The sequence below is a fragment of the Rutilus rutilus genome (genome assembly GCF_951802725.1).
Source record: "Rutilus rutilus genome assembly, chromosome: 20".
Classification (NCBI taxonomy): Eukaryota; Metazoa; Chordata; class Actinopteri; order Cypriniformes; family Leuciscidae; genus Rutilus; species Rutilus rutilus.
The window spans coordinates 7,183,322-7,204,179 of record NC_140225.1 but is presented as its reverse complement, the minus strand read 5'-3'; the positions used below and the strand labels follow the sequence as shown (position 1 = coordinate 7,204,179).

Sequence of the window (20,858 nt, the reverse complement as noted above, 5' to 3'; positions counted from 1 at the left end):
CTTCTGCATTTTTGTATCCGCACCTACAGACAGTCGGATCGACAGAGGGTTATTAACTGAACTTTTATTGTAAGGATAGGTTATCACTGAAAACTGTATCGTACTATGTCTACTCTTTAAACAGCGTTATAGTAAAAATGGAACACTATGACAACAGCTTTCTGACCTGTAAGCAATGGCGTTTTGTTTCGGTGGGGTTGGGCGGGAACTGACAGGACGGAAGTTTATTTCAGTTTTTCCCTCCGTTTGGCCTAAAACACTGTGTTCGTGGACATCCAGTTTTAAATGTTAAAGGGATACTCCACTTTTTTTGGAAGAAACTTCCAAAAGTTTGCTGCGGTACCATGAGTGCAGCAGGCGTAATGATATGACGCAGTGCCTGAAAATAGGTCTAATAGGTTAGACAAACTTAGTCCCGGTCACGTTGGAAGTTACTGAGCTGGGGACTATTTTTAGGCGCTGTCATATCATTACGCCTGCTGCACTCATGGTACGGCAGCAAAGTTTCTTGATTATTACGCAGGAATGAGAGTATAGTTCCTAGCCATATCAGCCTAGAAAATCTGGTCACTTTTCATTTTCCGTCGGTCTTAGTACACGATGTAACTACAGAAGAGTCAAGTTTTAAATAGGAAAAATATCGAAACTCTTTGGTCATTTTTTTGAGAAAGATGCTAATGGTCCTGTCCGATTCAATGATCTATGCTAAGCTATGCTAAAAGTGGTACCGCCAGACCCGGAGTTCGGCTGAATGGATTCGAAAACGGTAAAACTCAACTGTTTAACTCTGGGGGAGTTGTAAAATGAGCATATTTCCAAAAAAAGTGGAGTATCCCTTTAACTACACACATAGGTTTTTCCGTAACGGCGTTCTCTCCATATTTACGATTCTTTGCAGCCTTTAGTCGCTGCCTACAACGCTCTGGATCCTTCACTAAACGTTTACTCTTATTTTTGCACCTGGGAACAATACAAGTCGACACCATTGTGACTAAAACTTTTCTAAAAACTATTTCCCACTAAAGCAAGGTGGTATTTGACTCTGGTAAGCATATCCATAGCAGACTGGTGGGAGTTGCCTTGGATGGCAGCAGGGCCGTAGCTAGAGGATTCGTGGGCCTCCACCAATATCATATACTGTACAATAGATGAGCATGGATGATGTTGGAACAGAAGATGGTGATGTTGTTGTAAAACCTTTATTTTAAAAGATAAATGTTTATATAAAAATTACAACTAATAAAAACTAACAAAAAGCAAGAAATTGTTAAATAATAATACAATTATTTTTTCCCCATCAGTCTGTTATAATTCATAAATCAAAAAGTAAACATTTAGAAATTGAAAAGAATGCAGTCAAATTTAAAAAATAAAATATGTATTGTCTTATTTTTTAATATAGATAATATGGAACTATATTTTTAAATAAAGCTAATAAATGTATTCATCCAAGTGCAGTGTGTTTTGTGTTTTCTTGAAGTAATAAATACATCATCAGCCGGCAGGTCAGGTGCATAATGCAATGCGTCGTGACTCGAGTACATTTTTTAACTCTATTTACAATAGTGTAAAAAGACAGGAATTTTGACCATGTAATCATTCGGTCGATTGTGGTGCGCAGCGATAATGAAAAGTAACAGTACCAGCAGGCTGTAGACGGTAGTTTTCTTATTCCCAGCGAAATAACAATACAACCTGTCTTTAAGAAGATCTTGATCGACTGGGATACAACAACTCTCCTGGCCTCCCTCTCCTTCTTATCATGGCGTTTCTGGTGCCCTGATTTATGTTTTCTTTTCCCCGTCAGTTTTCAGTCAGTCAGTCTCCTGCTCTTCCACCAAGTTCATCGCTAACTTCAGGCACTGCCGCCTCAACTCTGATTGGTTCTGTTCACGAGCTGGGGTGGGACTTACAATTTTATTGGGTCCATCTGATGTTTGTCACTGACTGAATAATTAATAAATACTTTAGATCGGACTAAACCATTTTTAGGGAGGTTAGAGAAGAAAAATATTTAACCAAATTGCATGTTTTTGTGGTTTTCATTTAAATCTCAGGCATTCAACTAATATAAATATTAGAATTATTCATACAACAGTGGCCTATATAGTATAACTGCTGGATTTATAATTGTCACCACCTTTCACCCCACTAGCGACGGCCCTGGATGGCAGCATGAACAGTGCATCATGGGTGTTAAAGTTTTCCTACCTATTTGGCAAAAGGGACGTTTTCTCAGGTAGCAGCAATTTAAAAAAAAAAACTACTTTATAGGCAGTCAAGATTTATTAAAAGCCCATTTCTCCAGTGGTGAAGTACCCCTTAAAGATTGAAATCTAGTCTGAAGGAGTATGAATTAATTTCTGAAGTTCAATACTTGGGGTTAGGGGTTTAAAACAAACCCTCAATATGTGAGGTATATCCTTTGTGCCGCCATGCAAACACTGTAAAAATCAACCTGTTGTATTAAAGAATAATGAGCACAAAATATGAGGCTTTGTCTTAATCAGAATGTATCCGGACTACAGGTGGGAGGAAAATGTGTTTTATGTGGCAGATAATTACAGAGCAAATTCTCAATGTCACGCTTCACATGGGATTGATGGCTTTGTCATTAATGTTGTTGTTTTGACTCATTTCTTCCTGCAATGACAGCTGTTGCCCCCATTGATAAGTTTTACTGGCAGCAAAAGATTAACTCCAAATTAGAAATGCCCTCCACGGGAACTCGTAATTATGAATCCAGACGCACTCAATCTCTGCCAGTCTCCCGCTACGGAGCCGTATGGGTGTGCAGGCTGAATCTAAAACGATGCTTAAAGTCCAGCATTAGAACCGGGTCTGTGGTCAAGGCCATGTTTGGTAAGTCTGGTGAGTATTTATGTGCAAGGGTCAGAAGCCCAGAGGTCATTAGACGGATGATGACTGGCACAGCACATTCCTCTGTCTCTCTCTCCCACGCCACATAGTGGTGAAAGTCTGCTCCCTTCGTACGTCTACAGCCTTTCCTGCAGAGGTGGTTCACATAGCCAGTACCCAGTGGGGGGCCGGAGGCATGAGCAAAACACAGACCACATGGCCTCTCTGCACCTGTTAGGGCATCTTGAACAGACTCACAGACAATAAGGCATTTGAGGGATGGGCATTTCTGCCTGCTCAAAGGTTGGAGTAAATTTCCAGGAGAAGCAGGGGGTTCCATCGCTGCTCATGTTTCATTGTTGGCACATAGACACAGAAAGTCAAAAATTGTGTGATTTTGATGCCAAAATGTATTGAATGTCATTGCATTAAAAAAAAAAAAAAAAAAAACATATCAAGGCAGATGTCATCTAGAAATAAATTATGCAGTACATTTTCTAATTAGAGCTATCTTTGCAATTCTTTTTTGTGAATGTATGAAGTCGGTTCCCCTCAAGTTCACATTGATGACCTAGCACAAATAAAGTAAATGTCACTTGGTTTGATGTTGTTGTTTTCGTGATAGTTTATTGTGTCACTCAACTTGTAGATCGTGGTACACGCGTCTGCCAGTCACCCCTATGTGTAGCCAGACCAGTCTTTAGATTTCATCTGACCTCTAAAACGCCAGACATTTGCCCTTCATTGTGCTACCATACCAAGTAGCAGCTGGGGATTTAGTCACACTTCCTGTGGGTGGGGACCCGTGTCATTTCCTCTGAGGCTAACGTTCTCATATCATAGCGAGCCCTCTGGTGCCAGAACGAACAGGAAACTTTCAGAGAACGCAAGCCCTGACCTAATCCATGCCTCCCAGAACGATCAATAAAGCTGTCCGGGTTAAAAGAGAGCCACTTAAACCAATAAGAAAAGGTATGAAGCGACTCACTGGGGAGCTGTTGCTAAGCTTCAATTAACGAAATCTCATCTTCTGCCATTAAAAGACAGAAAGCTGAACTGGTCTCTGATCAGCAGCTGCCGAGCCTTTGTTATTCCGGTCCCTGTCGCCCACGCACATGCAGAGAGAGAGATAAATCACATTTACAGACCAAGCCTGCCGCTAAGTAATCCATTATGACAAAACCAAATTCTTGTTTAGGTGTCTGATGATGTTTTAGTGCAATGGATGAGAAGAGGCAGATATATGACATGCTGCATCAGCCATCTGGGGGCCCAGCGTATGGCTTAACACTTCGACGGAAGAAGAAAACTGACAAATACAAAAGAGAGGCTGGTTTTTGTGCGTATGGGGACATTCATCTAAAGTATTAATCCTGCCAGCACCACAAAGGTTATTACTAAGTGTCGCTGACTGATGTGACGGCTATATATTGACAAACGATGCATGATGTGGTGCTATTATGAGGGTAAAATGTCGTTCAAACCATAACACCGTGTATACCATCGCCTGGTGTCCATCATTTACATAAGACTGTAAGTGTCAAAGATGGAAGAATGACACTCATTTAGACAACCATAATCCAGAGCTGCCCGAGACGACGCCGCTAAACTGCAGTGGCTGGATTGTGATAGATTTTGTAATTAAATGATTCCCCTCGGGAAACACCTGACATGTTAGCACCCTCAAAGTCATCAGGCAAACCTAATGAATGAGGGTATGTGCTTCAGGCTTCATTTTCACAATGTCACCCTGCATAATACATTACCTACACCTGCCCAGACTGATGCTCGTCACCCACATCTTTCTTGTCATTCTCTTATTTTCGCTGAGGATCCAAACAGCCTCCCAGTTCAGCACATCACAATCACAGAGCCAAGGTAAACTGCTGTTGCTATGGTTACCAGTCGGGCTCAGCGTCCACGGATGCTCATTGCGATTTTAAGCTGCAAAAAGAACCCTGATAGAGGGCACGAGTCCATACATCCACCCACATAGACACACATTCACACGTTATACATACGCACACAAAGCTCATAGTACATATGGGCTCTGAAGCACAGCTGCACATAAACACAGTCACCCACACATACTCACTCACTACACTCATACACTCTCACTCTCACATGCACAACATCGCTGTGCAATTACTCCTGCAATTTCATCATTCAAAAATGCTCACAAACTTTTAGTCAAATATATATATAGTAAATATTGAGGCCAATTGGTAATTGCATTGTGAAATTTTTTTATTTAAAAACATAATTTCCTAGCAAAAGTGTGAAAAACATGCCCTGATTATTTTTAACTAGATTTGACAATGTTTTACTTCTTGCTTTCAATTTTTTGACTCTAATTGGCTACAATGACGATTTGGTTCAAGACGATGGTTCCTCTGACTAAGGGAGATATATTTACAAAACTCAAAAACAAAAAAGTGTGCGATGAGTGAGAGAGAGAGAGAGAGAGAGAGAGAGAGAGAGAGAGAGAGAGAGAGAGAGAGAGAGAGAGAGAGAGAGACAGAGGCTGATGAAAGCATTGCTCATTTGCAGAAATTGATCATATTCTCATGGGATATGTGCAGCTCTGGTGTAATGAAGGCTTTGCCTCGTAATAAATTTCCTCCATATTTGAAAGAACCCAACTAAAACTGTCACTTTCACCTGTTTTTGACAGAGAACATCTCTAGGCTATGAACTGTTTGAACATAAAAGATCTATGCAAATCAACATGTAGGTAATTAACACGGATATGAATTTAACAATTCTGGTTGTGATTTGAGAGGAGAGGAGAGGAGAGGAGAGGAGAGGAGAGGAGAGGAGAGGAGAGGAGAGGAGAGGAGAGGAGAGGAGAGGAGAGGAGAGGAGAGGAGAGGAGAGGAGAGGATTATGGCGAGCAGGACGAGGCCGAGGGCCAGGAGAGAACAGCGTGAGGCCGATGTCGTGATTGATGATGAGCGACACCTGCGCCCTGCACCAGTCTCGTATCTCTCATGGTGGAACTACGGAAGCATAAAAGGTGAAACAACGACAGTGAAGGACGAGAGAGGACCAGGCCTGGACTTTAATGTTGTGTCCGCCGGCATTTTGACAGTCAAAAATAGTCGATCTCCGAATGTGAATGAACTGACTCTGAATTTTAGTATTGCTTCTTATAAGAGCATCCTTTTTCAAATACAAGGTCAATGCTGATTTTCACTAACGACAAAACAAATTATCTGTGAATTTATATGGAATAAAGCTTTAGGAGCTTTCCATCTTTACTCTCCTCCCTGTTACGTTGCATTCGGAGATAGACTATTTTTGACAGTCAAAATGCCGGCGGACACAGCTACATTGAGTTGTTCAAAATCTTTCTTTTTAGTAAACTGTGTACACAAACAATGTTCTCAATGCTCGAGTTCATGTGTAGAGCCCCTGGTGATACTTCGAGCAAAGTTTCATGTCGTGTCGAGCCTTCTTAGTGCTTTAAAAATAGCGATTTTGATGCTATAGTCGTGCCCCTAGCACTCCCATTCAAAAGGCAATTTGACCGAAAACGAAAATACGGTCAAACTTAAAATTGGCGTTTCCATCCTAATCATGCTTTTAAACGAAAGTTTGCCTCAGGTAGATTAACAAAAAGACCCTAGGTTGCATTTTGGCGAGAGTTACCCTTTAAGGATTAGTATAAACGGACCTGAAGCCTATCCATACAGGCAGGCCTTAGAAGTTTTTTTTTTTTTTTTTTTTAAAGCAGAGAAAAATTAATTGCTCATACAGAAGCTGTCAACTTTGTAAATAGTTTTGGAAATCTGAACATTTCATTATGAAAATATTTGTTCATGCTTGTAGTAAAATTGTATGAATATGAATTTAGCCATAATATGAATTTCTACATTATTTCAAAATTATTTGTTAATGATATTGAGTATTTTCTGTAATAAATAGAGTTCATAAACCTTTGTTTGACTAGTTTATTCTGAACCCGCTCAATAAGCGCCGCACCACTTCGCCCTGCCCACCACCACAAGTAAATTCTCAACCTATGGGAAACACTGTAAAGTGTCTACTTTTATTTGTGTAAACTCACAATAACCAGAAAACATTGCGCCTTGTAAAATAAAGAAAACACAGGATGCGCTTTCTGCTGTCTTGGTTTCCTAAACTGGAGCACGTCACAAAAATTAACCGAAACTCTGTGTATAGGCTACTTTCCTTACAGACATGAGAAATATATCTATAGAAAACTTGAAATATCTACTTTTAAACAAACCAATTCAAATCTAAAACAAATAATCTCTGCTTAGGTGATCCATATGAAATGTGCATGTCTCTCTATAGGCGCGTTACCTATACTGCAGAGATGGCTTCAACACCAGTTTATCAATAAATAATTAAAAAGTCACCTAGCTATTTTTTCCCCCGACACATTCATAATAATAACTTTTGCAGGTGCTTTGCGGCAAGCTTTATGCGTGCGCTTGAGCGCGGAATAGGCTATATAACGGCTATATAATAAAACGCTCATTATGGTTAAGTACTGTCCTCAGTATATAAGTAATAAAATTATTATAAATGTGTGATTATTTGAATAATGGCTTAAATTAACAACTAAATAGTTGACCACAAAAATCTTTAGTAGTAGTAGTAATAGGCAGCCCTATTTGATACATTTCAAATATGATACATCAGGCTTTTAATTTTTCATATGTGAGGCTTTACAGGATAAAAAAAAAAAAAAAAAAAAAAAGTATAATAATAATTTAAAGAAATTAAATAAGTGTGCAGTGGATGCAGGGAGATTCTTGGCCCATGAAAGATTGTGAGTTGATTTACTGCCGTTGATTTGGGACATTATTATTATGGTACAGTCACAGCCCTGACACAACATTCACACTCACACCCACACTATTCCAGTATGCTCCAGCTTACAGTCCTTCAGTGTTCTCTTAAAGGAAGGGGCATGAGAAGGACACAAAGCACAAATTCATATCATTCTAGGCAATTCATAAGTCACAATTCAGACTAAATACACTTTCAATGCACTTTGCCACTTAGTCACACTCCAAACTCACACAATGGAAAAACCATGTGGAACGACATGTGGAAGCGCTAAAACAAATGCAGCACCATCTGTAGATAAGGACATAAGGGCACAGAAAGCTCAGTTTCATGGTAGCACATGGTCGACTGAGTGGTACATACTGTATGCATTGCTACAGTGTCTCTGAGCATCAGTCTCGAGATGAATTCCAGCCAAGCTATCACTTTCCATCATTTGCCACAAGGAAATATGATCCACTGGTACATTCAACCCCTTAAGTTGTTTAGACAGAACTCAATAGCTTAGATGAAGCCATGGGAATAACATTCATTCATATCTGTAGGTCCAAATAAAAGATCCAATTAATTTGTTACTTTGCTTTGAGCAAACACACCACCGTATTTGGCTCTACCTGCTGGGATAGAATTGAACAGAAGATTATAACTGGCTATATATTATATCTTTTTCCAGATTACCCAAGTAATCAATCCAGAGCATGAGCGAGGGGAGCGGTGTGACTATGTCTGTAAACATCATTCTGTTTGTAATGAATTTCTTGATTAAATGTCTTAATTGCAGTAGGCCTATAGATGACAGTTATGATATTTGTGACTGAATCAAACATATCCTCATTGCTATGATCAGATGTTTTCTTTACTGCCGTTTTCACCCAGCTGTCATTTTAGTTGTGTGCTATTGAAAGGAAAGCGGACTTAGAGAGCACACTTGGTCTGAATCAATCACGTCCACACAACAGAGTGACCAATGTCATCCATTTTGTAGCTATATTAACTACATTGTTAAGAATTAAGAGACGAAATGTCACTAATATGACCCCACCATTATTGTGAATGCTCCAAATGAAAACCATATTTAGGAGGTGCTCTGAGTAGAGTTTTATATTTCAATAAATAAAAAAAAGATAATAAAAAAAAATAAAAAATAAAGAGAAATGGCTGGTAAAACTGGGCATTCATGAGTCTGTTGATACAGTTAGTCACTAGTTGAAGAGGAACTTCTAATGCAGCACTTGGTGACCTTCAGTGATTTAATTGATGTCGCTGTGAACGGCCCATTACAGATCAGTCTATTGAGAGCCCAGCTTCCCAATTCAGTCATGTATAGCGCTCACCCCACCTGAAAGATGAGATGCAGAACTGGGAGAAAAATTCTCAAGTCACAATAAATGAAGGACATAAAGCTACTGGTGCATGAGGTTAAAGCTTTCAGAAATGCAGACACACCAGAGTGGAAAACCACAAAGCAAAATGGATTTCATCCATAATTTGCTGAAGGTTATAAAATTAGGACTGCTCTCATTTGCATAACGTTCCCAAAGTAAATGATCTTCATTATGTGCTAAATTGACTCAATTGTTCATAGTTAATTGACCTGTCCGTGTCCAGGCACTAACAGCTGTGATGATGAGCGCCACCCACACGAGTCACAGTTCAGTATTACTGCGTCCCCAAAAGCCATTTATTGCGTGAGGCAAGCTAATGAGACCGCATTTAACTAAACATCCGTAAATCATCTGTGTATAATCTTGACCTCTAGAGTCAGATGTATGGCTTGGTCTGACAGACACATACAAAAACAGAAAATGTCATCAGCAGTGTGCTAATTGTGTCATAGCATGTAACAAATGTTTTGTCAGGCATCAATTCCAAGTAATCAGTGAGAAAACATATCCTTGGTAAAAATTTATCAATATGAGGATCCGGTGCTCTGAATGTGACTGGAGGGATGTGAGGGAGCTTGTGGGAATCGAGTGAGGCTTTAGTGGGTGTCTGTGTGTGGCCGTCTCACCAGAACTCTGCCGGTAAGGGTCTGTGCAGAGATCATGACCCCCGCCCAGTCTTTGACCGAGGTCATCCAGCCCACCTCACTGGCTGGGGCCTCATCTTTATCATTCAGGATCTTCGGTGTGCCATCAGCCTGAATGTTTATCGGGTTATTCACCTTCTGTGCCTCCTGGGAAAAAAAAGCACAAAAGCACAAAAGTAAGCAACAGTATAGTTTTGAGATACAAACACTGTCACTGTCTAGTGATATAAAATTAAGCACCACTGTGAATCTTTTGGTGGTTTTGATGAGATTTTAAGAAGTTATTTGATTCATCAATCAAAAAAGACTTCACAGAAGTCTAGTAAGGCATTTTATTATATATATAAAAAAAAAATGTATTAAACAATATGTAGGTGAATATTGATGTTTATCATTGTGTCATGCTATTAGTTACAGGTATCTTTATTGCTGCATATAAATATTTTAAATAAATAAATATCATTTGCGTCTTAATCTATTGACAAACCAGATTTATTTTTGCTTTATCTAGATTTTGTCAAAATTATGGTTCCTCCAGCTGAGGTAGGAAAAAAATCGGAATAAATATATCAAGATATATATTGTCATATCACAAAAAGTTGACAAATAATTTCATTTTTCAGCTATGCCGCACAGCCTTAATACAAACCCATGGCACTTCATGAAAAATGTAATATTTTCAAAATTCATACTCATGAAAAAAATCTGATAGAACTGAAACAGACATAAATAATATTTCAGTGTGTTACTTTTTTTTATAAGGGCTAATTTAATTAGTAAAGATGATTTATGCTTGTAAACTTCAAAAAAGGTAAAGCATTGATAAAGAAACAAAGAAACTTTGAAGTTCAGTGTCAGAAACTGCATTCATAACACACTATTTTTGCCTGTTTCTACAGCTTGACTCATGTTATAGTTTGACAGGCTAAAACCTACATCACGTTAGACATCAAACTCGCTGTCAGGTTTCTGACAGCTGGGAGAGGCCTGAGAGGAAGCAGCGAGGAGAGGAGATTTTTGAGGCCCAGTAAAAAAGCATCTCTCAGACTGCCTGACGCATACAGCGGCTGGCGGTGTGTAGGCCGAGGCAGGGACAGATATGATTCACAGGCTCAGTGAGTCGCTGTGGGATTCTGGGGTTACATCCGCAGGGCTAGGCAACACTTCACAGTCAGGTGGGTGGATGAAAATACAGCCATCATGTGCTCAGTGGTGCAGCCTGATGCTTTAGAAGCTGCACTGGAGGAATCACTCATATTCAACTGTGGGGTTGGCAGGGAACTAACGCACTTGGGCAATGATGCATAAATAGTAATACTAATTTCTGCAAGAGCACAACAATCTTTTTAACATCTCTGTCTGCTCAATGGAATCATGCTGGAACAGAATATCAGCATGATGTAAAAAGCTTTCTGTTTGGCAACAAAAACAAAGTATATTATCCAGTTTATACCAATGAAAATGGAGTAGAGATCATAAAATTGCTAGTGATGGACTGACATATCACACAAATTGATATCTGACATTGAGATAACCTCGTCCAATTGGCAAATTAGAAGAAATTTCACCTCTCTACTCTGTGAACAATTTCTGTTTTCAATTTATAAATAAATAGAATAAAATATTTGTCAATTCTTAATGTCAGTCATCAAGTCTGACATGAACATTTTAGCTGTATATCAGCCATCCCGCTTTGAGGTATTGGTATCGACATCAGTCATGAAAAAGTCATGATACTCTGTGTTTGGGCCAATTACCAAGATCAGAGCCCTCTCCCCGGACAGCACGCCAAATACGTTTACCAATTTAATCTATCCGACTTATCTGTAAGTGTGAACTCGTGAACACACTGTTACAAAAAAAAAAAAAAAAAATCTATTTCAAATAAACGCTATTTTTTTCACTTTAAATTCATATTATAAGAATCCTAGCTTGCCTCCGTTACACTCACCCCCTAAACCTCACTCCCATCTGGGTCACGGCAACAAATGTAACCGGTCCTACTTTATCCACTCAGAGCAGGATTCGCACCAGCATCTCCAGCATTGGAGGCAGGCGAGCTGAAAAGGACGCTAAAGGTCTCTAGAGTCAGTCCCTAGTGCGCCTCTTGAGGCCGGGGGAGTGAGGTTTACACAACATGAAATCTTTATTAACCGACAGCAGCTTTTATATCTGGGTGGAGAGTGGATCATTTGAGTGACATGTAAAAAGAAAACGACGGGAGCCGCTCTGGGTTGCGTTTCCCAAAGCCAACTATGGTCGCAAGTTCCGTCGTTACCAATAGAGTTCAATGGAAATTGCGATCACAGTTGGCCAACGATGCTTTTGGGAAACGCACCCCTGGTGAACAAAAGTGGCTGGATCTAAAACCTTCAGATGACATACAACTCTCTCATACAATCTCTGTTGCTGCAAGTTACCAAAACCACACATGAAAACTTACAACGCATGGTAGACACATTTGTGCAGCGCAGAGCGGATCTCTCGCACTGTATGAAGTGACAGACAACTAGTTTTCCAGTCCTGTTCCATTCACACAGTGCAATGCAGTTGTGAGGCCTGAAAATTGAATGCGGTTGTCACTTCTGTAAATAACTGAACTGTATGTGAATTCAACCATATTAAGGACTCAAATACAGGGCTGACGACTGCATTCTGCTGCTGTGTGAACGTCGCCTCAGACATGTAAAATATAAAATCAGGCTTGCACTTGTCTGTAGTAAACAAACAGTTTTGCAGGTGTTGTCTAAGATTCACTTCACAATCAGGCTCTGGGTGGTCAGAGATAAAGATGTGAACACATCCCTAGAGAAGTGCAGCACTCTGGTACTGCCACAGAGGATGCTAAGCTATGACGGAAAGATGTATGGTTCAGATGAGAGCAAAACTAATGAGAGTCTCAGGAGGAGAGAAACTGTTCCATCAACAAAAGGGAGAACAAAACACACACGCGTATGTGTTATGAAACTAAACTCCAGGACAAATGAAAACCACTGAGCATTAATAATCTACTTGCTCAATGCAGTCCTAGTTAAGCACTTGTTACAGGTTCTGTAAGCAGAAAGTTCCAGGTTCTAAAGATAGCAAGGAAGAAAAGTAATTTTTGGATGTTGTGTGAGGTGGTTTATCCCACGACAGATATATCAGCCAGTCCACAGGCTGTAGCATCCAGTGAGGTAGTTAAGAACATGTATCAGAGACTGGCATGCAGGTATTTTGAAGAGACTGGCACTGCAGGAGATCCAGACATGACCATCTGGCTGCAGAAGTTGACCACCGGCCCAGGCATACGGAGCAAAGGTTACGCAGAGCCATCAGACAGCCCAGAAACTGACACTATAGTTAAAGCTACGGTGATTCAGAGATACAAGCGGACTTGTAAGTGGACTCAAACCTGTTTTCAGTTGTAGACGTTTCTCAGTCTATTAAAACCTGGTGTTTGAAGCCAAACAGTTTGAATATAATAATAATAAAAATAATAATAATAGTAATACATTTTTTATTATTATCATTATTATTCTATTGTAATATTGTATATTAATACAATAATATAATAATACTGCACTGTAAAATAAATATAAAATAAAAAATATATATTTCATAATCACTATTTTGTTTTTTTACTTTACAGTAGTAAAATCACAATACTTGTGTCTTAATTTCACTTGCAAAAAATTATTTGGCAGAAAACTGTACTTTCTGTGTAAACAAATTAGTCTGTTTTAATCTGTTAAAATGCTGTAATCATCTGTCCACAAAAATGTTGGAAATTAAACGAATGTGAAAACAAAACCTAAGTGGTGGGGCATGATGCGTTCCCAAATGCACATTAAACTCACACATTCAGACATTGATTTCGCTTCACTGTGAACCAAGCCGCTTTGAGACACCGGACCAGGGTCCGAAATTAACTTTTTGGCTCACCTGCCACGGGGACTGGTAGATGAAAAAATCCACCTGCCAAGCATATTTTTTTACCGGCCAAAATAATAAACAGCCCTTTTTTTTGTCACATATACATTCATTTCAGTACTTTTAATTGAGATAATAAGGTAGGCATATTATGTTGAATACAAACATAAAAAATTGTCCAGAGCAAAATTTGAATGTATAATAAATAAAAAAATAATTTTATACATATATATATATAGATCAAAATGAGAGAAATATATGAAATATTACTATCATTGGGGTGAAAGCAAATTTATTTTATTTTTTTGTCAGTTTTGTTACCTGACTCATGTGCAAGGGGGCAGAACGTACTCGGCTAAGTTACTTACGTAACCTCGGTTCCCTGAGAGATAAGGGAACGAGTATTGCATTGCAAACGCTATGAGAAAACTAATTTTATCGAGAAAAGACCGGCCATGCATGGTGTGTAAAGCAGAAGCAGCCTGGCCAGCGGCGGAGTATGCACGATCCGCGAGTGCTGAAGACGCTCTGCACGGCTTTGATGAGCAGGACACAAATGGGCGGCGACCGCTTCTTCCAGTGGCGGGAGCTTCACATATCCTTTTTCCTCAGCGCCGTCAACAGATAGAGCGTTAACTGTACGTACACACCGCCGCCGACTTGAGCTGCAAAGAAGCTCTGGCCGCCCTGTCAAGGACGCTTGTCAAAAAGTACGGGGAAGCTTGACGCTTGTCCGCTCTGAATAGTGAGTGCGCGCGCGCGGCCGGGGCTCACTCACTCGCTCTCGCTCTCGCTCTCTCTCTCTCTCTCTGCTCGTTCTTAGGAGGCAGAAGAGCGCGTGCGCCCTGACAATTTTATTATTTTGGGATGAACATTCACCCGCCACTGTGGCGGATAGCCTTTTGAGATATACTCGCCAAACGGAAAATCTACCCGCATTTGGCGCTTGGCGGGTGTTAATTTCGGACCCTGCACCGGACCATAAACCTTATTCACAGCCGCACCATCTTTGATTTTTAATGGGAATGAAAGCGAGCCTGTGAGTGATAGACATACATCTCTTCAGTGGGTTGTACTGTTTTTAGACTGTTCTACTGAATAAACACTGCAAAAATATCTTTCCAACAATTTCAGTAGACAACATGAGCTGTGGAAAATTATAAGTGATCTGGGAGCTTCATGCAGCTTTTTACAGCGGACGCAATTGAAAACACTGTAGGTTTATCCCCTCACAGCCTCGCTTTCATATCAGTCATGGCGCTGGCCTGAATAAGGTCTATGAGTTACTCAAGTGCCGCGCTTCGCTTTGAAACACGCATCGCAACAGACCATACAATTATTTAATTCAATCGCAGCCTTTTGCATTAGATAATCACGCAAGCCATATTGCTATTTTGATTCCGAATTGATTTATATCCCATTATGATTTGCTAATGGGGAGGCTGGTGTTTCAATGATTTGATTTGTCAAAAAACATAATCAAGTAAACTAGTCCTAAAATGTGAGCTTGTTGTTCAGCAGATCAGATTTCTCTGTCGTTCATAGGAACTTAACCTTCAATCCACAGTCCCTGCAGGAATAGGTCAACAAAGGTGTGCTCTGCCTGTCCATCAAACTCCAAAATATATCCCAGTCTCCTCAAGCCTCCTCTGCCACATCCCACACATGCTTGGACCTGTCACTTGGTGTAAATACTGTAGTTGGTGTGCTGTGCCCACAGCATGTACACTCGGATCAAGTTTCATTCTGATCGGATATCACCACGTACTCGGCCTGGCCTGAAAAGTACATCTTTGAGTGTGTTAGCAAAGCCACTCAAGATCTAAATCTATTGAGTTAATGAGAGTTATGCAGGGAAACAAATATAAAATTTATGCACCTGATGACAATCATTTTAAAGCAAACATGTAAACAAATTAGAAAAAAAAATATTTGGACTAAAAGTGGGCTTTATTTTAATTGATTAAAAATAATAATAACAACAACAGTAATAATAACAGACCATTTTTTTTTTTAACTCCCCAGTGTATGCGTAATCTCTTACATAAAAGTAAACAAGTCGGAGTTTAACAAAAATATGTTTTGACTCAAACAAGGCTGTTTCATTTCTAGTTTGTCAGCCACGCTCGGGCAATCATGCTGCACACTTGACAAACACAGTGTCAAGAAGTAAATTTGTCAAATTTAAAGCTGATTAATTCATAGAACCTTCATCCTAACTCCACCTAAATCACAGTTCTCAAGCGCCACATGTGAGAGGGAAAGCTGCGAGCTGAGAGAGGTGTGGAGGAGTGAGCCGACTCTTCATGTGGGGAAAAGCCATGAATTATACATAAGGTCTCAAACTGATGGCTGTGCAGATTCGAGCAGACAATGTAAACAAGAAACAATTTCTACTTCATTTGAGCGCTCTGTATGAACGAGTAAGAAGAGGGGCTGTGGAACAGTGAGCCATGGAAAACTCCAGCAGCTATTTTTTCACCTGAGCTGCATAGGGCAAATCCAGCCCTTTTCACGATGCAAACTGACAGAAGGTCTTAAGCAGACCAAGACCCAGCAGTCAAAACACTGAATTTAGGGTGACCTTGTTTCCTGATCTCAACATTGTTTTTCTAACAATCTGTTCCAGGTCAGACGGGGCATTAAAGTTCAGCTAATTAAGAGTTTCCACTGCCATTTTTTTGTGGCTTTATGAATTTGATCCATATATCTATATTTATCCATATCTATTCATCCATCTATATCTACCCATCCATCTATATTAATCCATTTATCCATATCTATATACAGTGGCTGGACAACGAAACTGAAACACTGGCCAATATAGTGTTGGAGGGTTCACGCCTATATATGGGCAGCGTGGTGGACAATCTTCACTGATTTTTACATTCCATCAGTAAGAGCAGTGTGTGAAGGTTGAAATAGGACAGCAATAGCACAGCTGTACATAACATATTGCAATCCACACAACATAATGGGAGACATATGGGAGTTCAAAAGAGGACAAATTGTTGGTGCACGTCTGTGACCAGGACAGTAAGTCTTAGTGGTGTATCGAGAACTATGGTATCTAGGGTAATGTTGGCATAACCCTACGTAGGATGAACGACATCCAACAGGAGTAACTGTCAATCCAAGAGGAAGCTCTCTGAAATGGATGTCCAGGTACTAACCTGGATTGTATAAAAAATAAAAAGTACAAATAAAACCACAGCTGCTAAACTCGCTGGAGAATTAAATACGCACCTCGACTCTGCTGTTTCCACTACAACTGTTTGACGGGAGGTCCACAGAGTCAATATTTATGGTCGGGCTGCTATAGCCAAACCTTTGGGCACTCATGCCAATGCCAAATGTCCGTTTCATTGGTGCCAACAGTGCAAATCTTGCGCTATGGACAATGTGAAACGTATTGTTCTTTAATGAATCCACCTTCACTGTCTTTACCACATCCGTGGGAGTTACGGTCTGGGGAAGCACCAAAGACGCTTAACACCCAATACTGTTGTGTACCTAGAGTTAAGCATCGGGGTGGATCAGTGATGTTTGGGCTGCAATATCATGCCATTCCCTACTGTTCTTGATGGGCCAAGCTCCACTGCCAAGGTCACTGAATCATTCAGGGGGACCATGTGCACCTAATGGTTCAAACATTGTACCCTGAATGGGTTGCCGTGTAACAGCTTGATAATGCACCAATACACAAAGCAAGACTTGTGATATTTCAAATGAACATGAAATTGATGAACATCTCCAATGGCCTGCATAGTCACCATATCTAAATATTTTTGAGCCACTTGGGGTATTTTGGCTTTGGCCACTGTGTAGGACTTGTATCTGTCATTCGTAGGGAAAGGAGGCCCTACAGCATACTAATAAATGATTGTAGTCTAAAACCAGGTGTTTCAGTTTCATTGTCCAACCCCTGTATCTCTCCATATAAATCCATATCCATCCATCCATCCATCCATTAATTTGTATATACACATTAATACATTTCTATCCATATTATCGATCTATCTGATTTACTGGTATTTGTGAAAAGGTTCTGGTCACACATGATCTCTAAACTCTAATTTACTAGTATAGACTGTATGTGTGAACAGGGCTAATATCTATTTATCAATCTATTACTATCCATCCCTCCCTCTCTCTCTCTCTCTCTCTCTCTCTCTCCTTTTATGCAAGCAAACAAAACAGATAAATATTACAGTAAATATAGTAAACTATATGAAAATAGTCTGCACATTTTGACAGATGAAACAGGGTTGACTGTGATATGACCTCACTTGGGAGTTGCAGTAATAATGAATGGCAGAGAGCAGGTCACGTGACCAAGGCTGATCTAACAAGACTTGGCTTTACAGCAGCTGTTCCGGTGACTTCCATTTGCATCACTGGGGAAAACTGTACTCCATAGCGAGTGCTATTTTTAGCTTCACCCAGGGAGCTGGGAAAAATAACAGTGAATCCGAACATACTCTGTTCCCCATTTGCTATTTTAATATCAGTACAATTCACCAATAATCACAGTGTGACCATTTCACACTACAACATTGTAAAAGAGATAGCAGCAAAGGAAGTAACAGGCCTACAAAAAATATATATAATTTGTTTGCTTTTCTAAATTCAGAATGATACGTTTTAAAGGTGTCTGAGAATGTGCCTCACTATTCACAAGTGCTGTATTGACACATTCATTTGGCAATTTAAAAATAGTTGTTTGGCAATTATACAAAAGACAAGGATAAACTATTTCCCTAGTAAGTCATTTAGAGAGTATTATTACATCAATTTCAGATTGTCAGCTCTCACCAGCAATCAGCACCTTATACAATCAAGGGTCTAAAAACCCCTGAGAGCAATCAGCACTTACGAGCACAATGCAAAGATGCAGACAAGACCATCATACACTGACTGACACAACCAGGTCACCCCCTGTGCTAAAAACCACTTAGTCCAAATGGAAAGCTCTACAGAGAGTGGTGAAAAGTAAAAAAAAAAAAAAACCTGATGTAGGCCTAGGTCTCAATTTCAAAAAGGTTTTGATAAGATATGTAGAGATCTTAAATGACAGTAACATCAAGAAGACCATAAGCTGGAGGAAAATTAGTAACTGGAGGAGGAGCTATAAAGAAACAAACAAGTCATCATCCTCTGATGGTCCTAAATTACAGCACTAACCATAATTATAATCTACTTCTAAAATCAGAGGGAAATAATAGGTTAAAACACTGAGGTTCAACCTAAAATCTGATTGGTTGTGATAAATATTGACCAACAAGAACACTGATTTAGGACTGTGTCCTACTCGGGTAAATCACATTAAGTATGGTGCCATAGAGGATTCTCGAGAGAACAGATTAGTAGATGAATTGCAGCCACAAAAAATATAATTTATTAGCTATTATTTTTATGTGAACTGCTTCTTTAAGGCAGAATCTTAAAACTCCCTTCTGTCTGATTCAGGTTTAGAGCTTAAAGCAGGGATGCCATGGGCTTGATTGGAGGATTACACAGGTATGAGACAACATAATCTATGCCTCTGGTTGGACGTGCCTGCATGTGATGCCAGACTATTTATATTATTATTATTCAAGAGTATCTTATCTCATTTCACACTCACACCAGGCCAGTAAAATAACATCTAGTGCTGAAACATGAAGCCTCAGCCACAATACAAATCCCTTCTTTAACCACAAGTTATTATTATGACCAACACAACCCATCTCTTTCATTATTACACATCTCCCCTGATGGCATCATGAGATATAACAATTAGAAAAGAAAAAGGCAGACTTGTGTTAAAGTTATGACAGCGTCAAAAGGGACATTTTATTATTTTTATAAAAAATAATCAAAATAATTTTTAATAAAATAAAAACATGCATGAAGTAGGGCAGGGTGATAAAATGATAAAGTTAATTATCGCAATATAATTTTACTTGATAAAAGAAAGATTATTCAGAACAGCGCCATGACAGGTATGAAAGCGAGGCTGTGAGGGATAGACTCAGCCTCGCTTTCATTCCCATTTAAAATCAAAGATGGCGCTGCTGTGAATAAGGTCTATACCTATTTGCATAACTGACATGAGCTGCCATTTCTGTTGCTTATGAAAAACTTTAAACGGCAAACTTAATTTTAAAGGTATAGTGGAGGATTTTCTTTTTCTGGGTGGATCATCAAGACTATTGGTCCTCCTAGTTGTCAATCATTCTGGTGATATGTTTACGTAAGGCCGTCGTACGTGCTCGTCCCTAGGTAGTTTTCGCTTTCTGCGCATGCGCACTTTTGGGTGTATGTGTGTGGTGAGCTACAGTTTCAGCCATTCATTGAAGCTCGCCGTTCTCACCGGGTTTTTTCAAAATGTCTGAGGGTCGCAAGAGAAAAAGTGTCTACGAATTGTATGACAAGAAGAGAAAGGCCTCTGAAGAAAGAGTGTTTTTGGGAGAATATTTCACACGCTGGCGTGCGCTAAAAGCACAGGTTGGGCTTCCCACTGATGCCTCAGTCGTGAAGTTTCTACTTGACAGGTAAAGTTTGGCATGCTATTTGGAGAAATCCATTTAAAATCACTGCTAGTAAAAGTTAATGTAAGCTATGATTAGTGATGCTAGCCCTGGCACAAGTCACGCACCGACAGCAACTTGTAAACAGAGCGTGCACGAGGAGAACTAGGCTCGTGCATGCTCTCTCGTGCACACGTTTAATAGGCGTTCCCTCTCGGGAACAGGTAGAGTGTTGCGCATGTGCATTTTTTCAAAAAGTGGAGAGGGTGGATCTTTTCTAAAATTCGGGAAAATCCTCCACTATACCTTTAAGGGACCTTGTAAACAGTGGTAGTTTCTGCCAGAACCAAATTCATCACGTATTCAGGAGAACAAAATTCTGCAACGCTTTGAACAATTTTTTGGGAGAGCCTGCCCATTTCCATTACAGCTCAAGAACTCTGGAAACAGGTCGTGTCATCCTCTCATATCTCACCTAAAACACAAGCCAAACGCAGAGGATGCACTGCTTGTGCATTAGTGCTACTCTGCAGAGCATCCAGGCCGCATGTACTACTGCTCTCTACATGATTCATAACACCGTCCCATTGATACATGATTATCAGCCCCAGTGCTCTCAGATAAAGACACATTCTCTGATGAATGCTGCTGTTTCCCTAGGTCAGGACTCGGATCTCTGCTTCAATGATGTTCGCTGATGATAAACATGCACTAGTCAACATAAA

At 39.9% G+C, this 20,858-nt stretch overlaps 1 protein-coding gene across 16 annotated transcripts in view; it reads right to left on the bottom strand.

Moving 5' to 3' along the window:
• Positions 1 to 20,858, bottom strand: part of kcnma1a (potassium large conductance calcium-activated channel, subfamily M, alpha member 1a) — a gene marked incomplete at its 3' end in the record, with an annotated part of 181,367 nt that overhangs the window by 120,405 nt on the left and 40,104 nt on the right. For all 16 annotated transcript variants that reach the window (XM_084392364.1, XM_084392362.1, XM_084392367.1 and 13 more), the window contains one exon: positions 9,692 to 9,856. In XM_084392364.1, coding sequence (XP_084248490.1) covers positions 9,692 to 9,856 — 165 coding nt within the window. The remainder of the gene's footprint in view (positions 1 to 9,691; positions 9,857 to 20,858) is intronic.